The 11751-nt window shown below is 41.5% G+C and overlaps 1 protein-coding gene across 1 annotated transcript in view; it reads left to right on the top strand.

Moving 5' to 3' along the window:
• Positions 1-1096: 1096 nt before the first annotated feature.
• Positions 1097-11751, top strand: part of nxn (nucleoredoxin) — a 68516-nt gene continuing 57861 nt past the window's right edge. The window contains exon 1 of the mRNA XM_053507021.1: positions 1097-1582. Coding sequence (XP_053362996.1) covers positions 1274-1582 — 309 coding nt within the window. The 5' untranslated portion in view covers positions 1097-1273. The remainder of the gene's footprint in view (positions 1583-11751) is intronic.

The following is an 11751-nucleotide window of genomic DNA, read 5'->3' as shown; positions in this document are numbered from 1 at the left end:
ACCGATGCTTGACCAAATGATCCAGTTCTGCTGGTGCATATTACAAAACAGTAGAATAATTGAACATTCAGTTGTGAAATACCTGGTGAAAACTTTATGAACACCATGTCACTTATGATTTTGAATTTAATACCTTTGTGCTGATTTAATAACTTCTGCTGTTCTGAAAAGGCTTGGTTATGTGGATTTGTGTTTATTTAGCCACAAGAGCAGTGGTATAGTCAGGTGGTGATGTTACGTAAGAAAGCCTGTGGAGAAGTTGGTGTTGACAGGTCAGGTCAAGGATTTGTGGAGGACATTAGACAGTTCTTCTACTCCAGCCTTCTCAAGCCATGTCTTAATAGAGGTTATTTTGTGCACAGAAGCGTTATGTTCGAACAAAAATGGATTGCTACAGCATGCAAAGACGTTTTAGACGGTGTTTTTTGTGTGCTTTCAGGGCGGTACCGTGGCTTAGTGGTTAGCACTGTTGCCTTGCACCTCCAGAGTCTGGATTTGATTTATGCCTTTGGTCCGTGTGTATGGTCTGTATTTTGTGTGTTATCCCTGTGCTTGGTGGATTTTCTCCCTCTGGTTTCCTAACAAGTGACTAGTCCAAAAGACCTCAGAGTCAAAAGATGTGCAGAGCAGGCTAATTGGCGTTCACTAATTGCCCCGTAGTGTATAAATGAGCATGTTTCTGTGTGTGTGTGTGTGCAATCCTTTATACAGGATAAACGGTATAGACTATCAGTGAGTAAGTGTGCTTTCAACTTTGTAGGGCCAGTTTCAGGTAGAACCACACATGGGTGTGATCGTCCGGTGTCCACATACTTTTGGGTATCCACTGTGAGTTTTGGAAAACCAAACACTTTTATAATGCCTATTAGAAATGTAGACATGGTTTCCATTTATGTTTACAAGCCCAGCTGTGTAGTTTCCGAGTGAACGTTGAAGCTGAGATGAATCAGCTTTATCGACGTTTGACTGGAGATGAAGCTGCAGTACCAGCACGCACCAGTAGGTGTCAGCATTGCAGTGCGGAGTGTAGAGGGCGGTAGCGGCGCGGGTGCTGGAGAAGAGGCTAAAAGCAGAGCGCATTCCTGAGCAGCACTCAGTGTGTCGGGTCCTCATGCTGAACGCGGCGCTGAAGCCCGCTCTGTGCGCTGCGAAAACGGCCAAATAACGGGCTCCACAGAGCTGCGGCTTCCGTCAAGCCTGTTGAGGTGATTTATTCCGAAATAGCGGGTCGAACAGCGGAGTACAAACTCGTCCTGTACAGTCCAGAGCGACGATGTCGGAGTTCCTGGTAAGTCTGCTCGGAGAGCGGCTCGTGACCGGAGAGAAAGCCGAGGTGGACGTGCACGCGCTGGGCAGCGGGCTCGCGCTCGTCGGCCTGTACTTCGGCTGCAGCGTGAACGCGCCGTGCCGCCAGTTTAACAGCAGCCTGGCAGACTTCTACTGCCAGTTCAAAACCTCCTCCGAGCACAAGGACAAACTGGAAATCGTCTTCATCTCGTCCGATCAGGAGCAGAAACACTGGCAGGACTTCGTGCAGGAGATGCAATGGCCGGCTTTGCCTTTTAAAGACAGACACAAAAAGGTGAGCGCGCGCTGAGTAATCCCTGCTGCAACAGATGGATTAACAGCAGATTATTCCTCTCAAACATCACAGAACTATAAGGTTTGATTATTGAAGTGAATTCCGCGAGATATCGAGATCACAGCCCAGCCCCAGTGTGTCTGCTCACATGGCTCTGTTATTTCTAGGCATTTATCATCAATAATGCAGACTTGATCACTTCATGGCACTGTTTCCACATCAGCATGAAACTCATTTCCAGATGTTCCTTGCAAAACAAGATTGCAGCATCATGGCCTTAGTAATAAAGAGCTCTAAAGTCAGGAAGGACAGGTTTTTTTTTGCGTTGTATTCTAGGTGTTTTTTATTAATCCTTACAGCAAAAAATAAACACCATACTTTTATCAGATAAAACACATCACACACAAATTATTTATTTAAAGTCTAAGTTGCATATTTAATTATATCATTTAAGAGGCCTGACTCTCAGGGAGCTGAAGAAAATTAGAAAGACTTAAGAGACTTAATTTTCTTAAATTAATCCGTGTTAAACCAGCAAGTTCAACAATCGATACACAAAGTACACAATACTGTCGCTTGTGTGTCTGTGCAGGGTGCTGTTATTAACATCATCATAACCGTAAAAGGAGCACAGTGTAATTTATATAATGCAGTAGTACAGTAGGGTTGTAATGCCAAGGTGGCGTTTGCTGAAGCATCTCCAGAGTAACAGTTTAATTTAGAGATCTGAAATAATCCACTGAGTCCTTATGCGAATGAAATCATTTCACAGGAATTTGTTTAAATTGCAGGAAATTTATTCTTCAAATGAAATCCTAACACGTGTAGGGCCGGGGGTGTGACCAGATTATCTTTTCTCTTCCTGTAATTTTTTCATATTTTGTCATAATGCTCTCAAAAAACAAAATTCTGCAAATAAAAGGAAATGAGCAAGGCTGATTCTGATGATGATAATAAAAAGATATGATAATGGAAGGATTTTTTAATGGTGGTATAGTTATGCGTATACAAGCCAATCTCTTCATGGTATTGGTTTACAATTTATACTATTTAATAATAATCACATAAATTAAAAAAAAACTTTTTCTGAGCTAATGTTGCTCATTTTTTAAACACAGTTGTTAATAACTGTCACAATATAAAATTATCAACACGTTTATATTTGTTTCATGATGCACACCCGTACTAGTACATTGTCTTGTCCCTGGTAGTGCTATCTGTGTGCTTTGTCTAATTTTACCCCATGTCATTTCCCAATTACACATTCTGGCACATGCTTCCTGTATGTTTTTTTCTTATTTGATTTATATTCCCTGTGTCAAGACCTGCATCTGGATTGCGTCTTCATTCGCACCTCTGCCTGCTGGTATCCATGTTGGTCCGTTACATGAATGAGCGCAGCGTCTTTCTGCATGTGTTTACATGTTGTCTTTTTACACACACATTAGCTGTGCAGTTAATAATCCTCAGTGTTCGAAGGTTTTAATGCATGAGGGTTCAGTGGAATGTAGGATTCGGTGCGAGTGTGTGTGTGTGTGTTATAAATGATTTGCTTTTACACAATGCAGGTCGGATTAGTTCTGCGTTCCTTCCTGGCAGTTAATCGATCATGAGAAGTACTGCTTGGGATTTTTAATCCCCAGTGCTCTTCTTTAGGAGACCTCATTTAGAATGCAAAAACCCCCTGATTGTTTGGTAATGCGCTCTGGTCGCACAGTGATGACAAAACATCTCCCAAACGCTGGATTTATGTGTAATATTTTTGGCCGTGCGTAACGACTGCACTTCATACTACTGCTCCTTTGGGCCGAACTGAAATGCAAGGTCGTGGCACTAAGCTGGAAGGAGTGATTTATTTATTAATTTTTTTTATCGCTTGTAAAAGTAATGTTTGTGAATATATATTTTTTTATGGGTGATGCAAACATCAGCAAGTAGATGTGTTCAGATGTCTGTATGTGATGCTTTCTTTATTTAGAAAAAAAAGGTATGGTTGTATTAATGCCAACGTTTTTTGTTTGACTTTCTCTATGAATAAAATGAGAATTTTGGCTGTGATGCTATAATAATGTCCAGGGCCACAATAAGAATTAGGCTGCAATGTAACTAGACTGTGTTTTATGCCGCAGTCAGGGTAAAACAGTACCCCGTTTTCGTAGCTATTTCTATATTTCCTGTCTTTAGTTATATTCCTGTCGTATTGAAACCTGACCTGATTTATGTGGCCGTGGGTTCAGTGGCAGCTGTAGGTTTGCGTTACAGTATGAAAGCCCAGCAGAGATCCTGAGAGCTTTATGGCACCGTGATTGATGGAGCTCATGTTCTTATTTGCTCAGTGCTGCAGCCATGAGTCAGGCTGTGTATGAGCTCTGAGTGTTTTCGGCAACAGAAAGCGCAAAGAACGTGTTAATATACGGCAGTGAGCAAAAGTTTTGAAACACCCCCCCCCCCTTTTTTTTTATATTAAATTAAAATTAATTAAAGAAATTAGAACAAATGTTTTTCTGTGACTGACTGTGATAATTAAAAACAATTGGTTATCATACAAAATAAATTTTCCCTCTAGTCTGTTCATGCATCACCAGTATAATAATCGTCCTGATCATCTGTCATCATCTGCACCTGTTTCTCAGTTGATCATGCCTTAAGTTAGATGTTTTTAGGCTTGAATGAGGCCTTCACAGGTCATTGTCTGGCTTAATGAACAAAACGTTCCTTCAGAAACTGTTTAGGTACAGTGACTGGACTGAAAATGAGAGCCAAAAATCGAGAGCCAAAAGTCCTTCAGGAAGCCTGGAGATTATTCCTCTAGACTGCATTAAAATACAAGAACGTCTGGCTCTTTGGAAGCAAAATATGAAGAAGGGAGGGGCGGCTCCAGACTTTTTGCACAGTATGATTCTGGTTTTGTGGGAAAGCTGTATGGATTCTTAGCACCTACAGCCCACAACTGTCACTCATCTCGTTATTCACTTCCTCCTAATCTCTTGGAGGTTTCCTCATGTAGTCATGAGTTTCAGGTTTTGAACATCACACTTAACCCCTTTCATACTGCACAAACAAAAAGCAGATTTGTTACTAATTGCATAGCAGTGATTAGGTTTTATTAGCCTGTGCTGGAAATGAGTCTTGCTTTTCCAGCACATATACTAATCACTAATCATCAGAGATGTCCAGCGCTTTTACTTGATCCATTCCGCATGCAGTTGGCTTTTTTCGTCTTTGTCGCTGCTCGGAGTATGGCACAAAGTAAAATGGTCAGGGATGACTGAATAGTGCTGCTGTTCTGTCCAGCATCAGTGTCAGCTTTTCCCCCCAAAGTATATGAAAGGGAGAAGGTGCCTGGACAGTATTGGGAGAGGCTGGCATTGCCTTACAAGGAGATGCTGCAGGGAGAGCAGATCGTAAATCAACCATGGCCTCGAATCCCCTCACAGCCTGGATCTGCCAGCAGCGCAAAGCAAATGGTAGTTTGGCTGCAGAGAGAGAGAGAGAGAGACAGACACAGACAGACAGACTCTCTTTCAGGCAGCGTGCTCTTCGTCTCTGCCACCCGGCTCTGTTCAGCGGGCACAGAGACAGCTGCTTGGATCTTCTGAGCGAGTTAAGAGGTGCCTGTCATCGGGTTGAAAACAGCTGACATGGATCCGAAGCTGTGCCGAGTTGGCCACTTTGATTTTAGTGTCTGAGGTTTGAAAGCGATCAGGGCCTTTCCTGCACACAATGACTTGTATGTGCTCAGCTATCAGTGATGGTGAGTTTAACGTTTGGCACTGAGGGCGCTCTCTGGGTTGTCCTAATGCCTAATAGCTCTAACTCGTAGTATGGGTAAAAAGGGGAGCGTGAGGTGATGGTGGGTGATTTATTTGTGCACCACGTGACTGTTTCTTTGTGGCGGCAGGGGGTTGGGACATGGGTAGAAATATTTTGAGAGAAGTAGAAGGAAAATATTCAAGTAAATCTAGTCTACTACTACTGCTACTATGAGGCATTCAAGTCAAACTGGGGCATAAAACCGATTGACATTTACAGAAGACTTCAACCAGAGTACAGTGATTAAACTCTTCACTCCAGTAAGACATTTAAATGGTGCAGTCGTTTTAGAAAAGGCCATACATCCACGAATGACGATTCCGAGCGACTCCTTAGATTATTCCTGCCGTCATTCTCGTTAGCATTCAGCGATTGAAACGCCTGATTCTTAAACATTAATGAATAACATGTTACCGACTTGCCGAAAAGGCGCATCTGTCTGTGGGAACTGTACACATAGTCATTCACCAACACCACTTGCACATTACAGGAATTCGTCTGAGTTATTGCTGTACAGTGCTGGCCTCCACATATTTGGTCCATTAAAAAAGTTCAGACTTAAAGCAGGCAGTCCAATCTTGGTTGTATCGGACTAAGATTATTGTAGCGGTATTAAATAGAGCATTAAAGATCGTAGGCTACCAAGTGGTGGAGCGCTAATGTGCTTCCCCATCATCTGGAGATTCGATTCCCAGGTGATGCTGTAGCCTCCTGCAGCCGGGGACCTAGAGAGAGACGATTGGCCGAATTGTCTCAGAGGGGAGGGATGGAAGGCACTCTGCACTCCCACATGAATCACAGCTTACAACCAATCATGGGCGTTTGAGAGCTCACACAAGCAGAAGAAAGGAGCGGATAGTGCTGTCCCTTCGAGTTTGTTACTCTCCTTCTAAGTGAGCGAGTAGTTTGAAAAGATGCGGTTGGCTGGAGTTCCGTGGTTCGGAGGAAACGCATGATGGGGTTCACCCTCCATGACTGGTAGTAGCCTTAATGTGGAAGTGCCCCTTGTAGAATTGAAATGGGACCCGACTACAGTAAATTGTGAAAAATCTGAGACAAATCACCAAAATATTTATTTATAATAAGGGTTGTTTTAACTCTAATAACTGCGTTCTGTCTGCACAATCAAAATTCACAATATGACTTGAACAATTACTACTAGTAGTAATAATAATATGTGAGCTGTGTGATGGTTAAAAAACGAAAATCCTCGTTGGTTGTAGAGCTCTATTAGACGTCATTATACTGCATGTCGGGTTTGAACTTTTAATAGAAATATTTTACACTTTAAACAAAGTTTCTTAAAACCAAAAATAAATTTCTTCATTTTTCATTTAGCATTTTTTAAAAGATTAAGTTTATTGTTTGATCTGATTGCTGACTGGGGTCTTGGTATATAAATAATACAGAAGGTGAGCAGACACTTGCTGCACGCAACTTTGCAAATGAAACTGCCTGCCTGCCAATGGTTACACATGAATTAAATCAGATTAATTTAGAGCCCAGGACGTCTGATCCGAATGAAGTCACTGTAACACTGTGAGCCAGGACAGCTGGAGTGGAGTGCACTCGTGCCATTTCTGGAAGGATGGAACAAAACATCTTCTCTGTGGTTTGCTTATCCAGAACTCAGGAGACAGTCTGATGGCTGGGGTAGGAAACAGTAACCTCGGACAAAACCGGCCATCCAGAGATTACCGATTGTAGTCGCGGAGGGGGGAGAAGATGCATGCTTTGCTTTTGGTGCAGGAATCAGGAATAATCTAAGGAGTAGCTGGTGTGAACAGGCCCTTAGTTTCAGTCACGGATTGGAGTCTGTGGAGGAAGCTGAGGACGTTCACTTCCTGTCACAGAACCCTATGAAGACGTTTGCGCTTCATGTGCTTGAATGATGCTTTAAGGATCAGCGTGTTTGAGTCAAAGCTGTGTGAAATCAGCTTTGCCCAGCTGTACCCCGTGTGTGTGTGTGTGTGTGTGTGTGTGTGTGTGTGTGTGTGTGTGTGTAAAAGAACCCATTAACCTTTCAGAATCTGGTTCCTCTGATTGCTGCCTGCCGCAGCTCTCCTACCATTTCCTGCTTAATAGCTCCATAATGGCTCCCAACCCTAAATACTCGTCACCACAAACTCGTGCACGCTTTGTCTTTTTGGTTTCTTTTATTTTAGCTCTCAATTAGATTGTTGCTTTTTTGTCCCATGTTCTCTAAATACCACTGTTAAACCACATATTCTCGACAAGACTTATGGCTAAATTAGATGTGCAGAAAAGTTAAGACGATTGTGTGTTTCTCACCTGAATAGCCGAATATTAAATAAGTGTTGAATAGCAGAGAAGTCTAAAAAGAAAAAAACAAACCAAAAAAATGCACACACAAGAATTTTTTTTTTTATGACTAATTATTTTTTTATGGTAATATTTTAAAAAGATTTATGCATTTTCAAGAGTCAATTGAATTAATTATGGGTATTGAAAAACATATTATTTACAATGGAAGTGGATTAAAACTTCAAACTAGATTTATAAAGAAAAAACATCGGAATATTTGTTTTTAATTAAAAACTAAAATGATTGCATGATATTAGGCAATATTTGGAAAAGTTTTCATGAGAGCACAAAGAAAGCTGTTTTTTTAAGTTAATAAGAATAGTACTATTTAATACAATAAAAATTATTTACAGCATTTAATTTGCTTTTACTTGGTAATTAATCGAGCTGTGCAATTTAATTGATTTTGCAATATTTTGCAGAATTCTTTAAATATACAGCTTTTGGATGAAAAAACAAACCACTTGCATCTTTCGCGTTTTACAAAATGATTCCCTCCTTTTCTTCTTTTAATTCCTTTTGGCAGTTGGTGCCATACTCCCACCTACTGGACTGGAGTGTGGTGCAGAGGAAAGGAAAAAAGGTTGATGCTTTGTAAAGGGTGTGGCATCAGCATTTTAGTGTTTATTAGCTCGTTTTGAATGCTTCAAAATCTATAAAAAATATAGTTGCTTGAGACTAATCGGACAGTTAACATCAGTGTTATTGAACTAAACAAAAATCTAATTCATTACCTAACAAGAGTAAAAGTAAGTGTTTCCTTTTGGGCTTTATGTTCACAAACCTATTAGAGACTTTTCTAGAAACCTTACACCTTTGTTTATTCTTAAAGCAGGTTCTCAGGTTAGAATAGACACAGAGAGGTGTTAAGTCAGGGTCAATGTGTCACGAACTGCTGGCTGACTCCACTGTGGTGAAACTCAGTCCAAACACAACACTGTGTGCTAGCGTCTAGACGCCTCGCATGCTTTTGTCAGATCGGTCGTCTGTCTCCTCTTTGCTCAGGTGAGATGTTTGCTTGTCTTGTTTCACTGCCGTGCTGAATCTGGCCCAGAGTGCCACAGAAGACCTGTGCGTTTTTATTTTCAATGCTGTTAACTGCAGTAGATTTATAAGTCTATTGAATCTGAAAGAGTAAATCTGAAAGAAAATGGTCCAAAACCATCAGCATCAAAATGCACATTTGCATCAGCGTTCCAAGCAAAGAGTTGTCCAATTCCTGAGGTTTCTAGAGATCAATCCTTTAATGATAGCAGTGAAAGCATGAAATTTTCTCCTGACATTGGCTATCAGTGATAATTCTGCTCATTCACATAGGATCAACATAACTTACTTTAGTGTATTTCACATTGTGGTTAACCCATGCTCTCAGCCACAAGAATATGGACGGTTTTCTTCTCCCCAGCTGGCAGCAAAATGACTGGCCTCATAATAAATTGTTTTGTTTCAAGTGTCATATAATCCTCTTGGATCTGGGTACACCGAGTCTGATCCAGAACCACTGCCCGGGTGCATTGCTTTGGGGGGAGTGGGGGCAGACGGAGGGCGGGGGAAGACGGGCGAGGAGGGGGCGGAGGTGTTGCTTTTGAACCCTCCAAAAGCAAGAAAAACGTATCATCTCAGGACATGTCGCTTTTTCAATCTTACACAGAAACGTTAAAACACACGCCATACCAGCACAGGACTGCAGGCTGACATCGGGCTGAAGATAATTCCCTTCTTTCTTGGTTTCAGCTTCAAGCTTGTATCTTGTATTTCAGTTTTTCACAATGTGCAGTGAAAGCCCAGGGGATGGAAACAAGGTCAGTGCTCCGTGACTGAGTGCTCGTTATGTGCACAATTAGTGTCCTGTGACTCCCATGTAGGAAAGGAGCTGAAACCAAGCCTGTGAGTCAAGCATGCAATAAGAATCTACTGAAACGTTTGTAAGAAAAGTCTAAATGCAAAATGTTACCTGTAATCAGCATTGTCTTACTGATGACCCACAGTTCTGTTCACTATTTTGTTTCCACGACTGTACAGTCTGACAGTTTTGCTTACATTTGCAGTATTTAAACAGCACTCGTTTGTGTGTGACTCTTATGTATTAAATAAATATGGTTTGTTGTACCATGGCTAAGCTAGCTGACTGGGACCTAAGAGGACCTAATGTAGAGATCTTGTAAGAGCTTCTGTGAATAGATGAATAAACAAGATCTACATACAAATTAGATTAATCTGTTTCACTAAAGATGTTGGTGGTGTTTATTCACTGCTCCTGTCACCACAGCGGACCATCCCATCCGCACATACATCTTGGCACAGGTTTTATGCTGGATGCCCGTCGTGACACAACCCTACCATTTTAGTTTGGGTTTATGACTGGTGCTGCATCCAACGGCTGTGGGAGGGCATTGGGTTGGAATTAAACCCAGGCCTTCCGCATAGCAGTTGAGAAACCTACCACTGAGCCACCAATGCCCATCTGTTTCACCAAAGATTATTTTAATTGGCTAAATTAGATTTGAATATAATACGTAATATATTACGGGCTTGTGATGAAATTTCTCATGAATGATGAAGATCAGAACTGTAGAGTGTGCTGTTTTCAGACGTAAAGCAGGCAGTCTCATATTATGGCTCCGGTGTACAGAGAAAGCTTTTTACCTTAATGGTAGCACTAATGAACCACTGGGATGAGTGTAACATTAGTGTAGCAGGGGGATTACATGGAGAAATAACAGGAGTTTTTACTCTCATGGGTGTGTGTAAAATAACAGAACAATCAGAAGTCCCGGTATAACCTGAATGCTGCTAATAATTGAATTGACCAACAAAAGCTTGCAAAACAGAAAATTGTGTGCAGTTGAAGTCTCTTAGACAAATTGTAAAAAATTAAATCTGTGCAAGAAAAAAAGTCTAGCTGTAAACTGAGTGGATCCTTTTTCCAGCCACGTGCTTTTCCTGGCTGGTGCTTGTGTGTAATTGCATCTGTTGAAAGTGAAGTGTATAAAGGAGCGCTCGTCCTTCTGAAAGGAGCACAGGCGCTCGGCCTGCGGCCTCCCGCTGAGCTCAGACAGCAGGGGGTCTGTGACTACATCGACGCTGTAATCTGCGTTTTGATTAATCATTTTCAGGACAGGTTTATAACTGATCTCGCTGGCATGTGAAACGAAAGGACTTATCAGCTTAAGCCGATTGTAGGAGCGCAAGTCTTTTCAGCGCAGAGGGACTGAAGTGTCCAGACGATTAGAGACGCACTTCTCTCATAGAGATTAGTGATGTAGACAAGTGAGGCGAGTCCCATTTTCCTTCCATTTTATCACAGGAAACTTTGGGCTTCGACCATCTTTGTGTCCGAAATAAACCTTAAACAAGGAAAGGTTAAGCTTGTAGTGGTTTGTTATTCCACACACACATAGCCTGTTGTTTGAAGGTGATTAATTAAAGTAATTGTTTGAAGTAAGTTTAATCAACATTACTGTAACTACAGATAAAGTTAAACATGAACAATTACACAGACTGTTAACTAGAGATGGGAAAAATATCTATTGCGTTCTCAATTGCGATTCTTTTGTGTGCTGATTCATCTATCACCACTATGATATTTATAATAGAGATGCATCAGTTGATGAGCCAGTAATCAGAACTGGCTGGTTTCCAGCTTGATCGGCCATGCCCGATCAGCCTCAGAAATAATCTGTTCTGTGACGAATGCACAAACTTCTGAATGGTGCAATAGAAACATTGCGCTACATTATCAAAAGTTGCGCATTTTAAAAAGCCTCTAATCAGCTTTTTCCTCCAAACTTTGCAAGTGAATTAGGGCTGTGTATGTCAGAGGATGAGATTGGCACATGCTACGCTCACACTGAGATTTCGGAGGTCAACGTCACTGATGATGTCCAGTTTAAACAGTGATCCACTTCTGGTTTTAAGTACTATTGCTTCCGTATCTGATTGGCTCCATGACGAATACGCCGTATTGTTCCCTGGACCACCGTTTCCAGCAAACTTGAGCACAGTTTCGGAGCACAGAATTATTGTGTTCT

Source organism: Clarias gariepinus, chromosome 11 (genome assembly GCF_024256425.1).
Source record: "Clarias gariepinus isolate MV-2021 ecotype Netherlands chromosome 11, CGAR_prim_01v2, whole genome shotgun sequence".
NCBI lineage: Eukaryota > Metazoa > Chordata > Actinopteri > Siluriformes > Clariidae > Clarias > Clarias gariepinus.
Note: the sequence above shows the minus strand (reverse complement) of the source record. Positions and strands in the feature narration are given on the sequence as shown.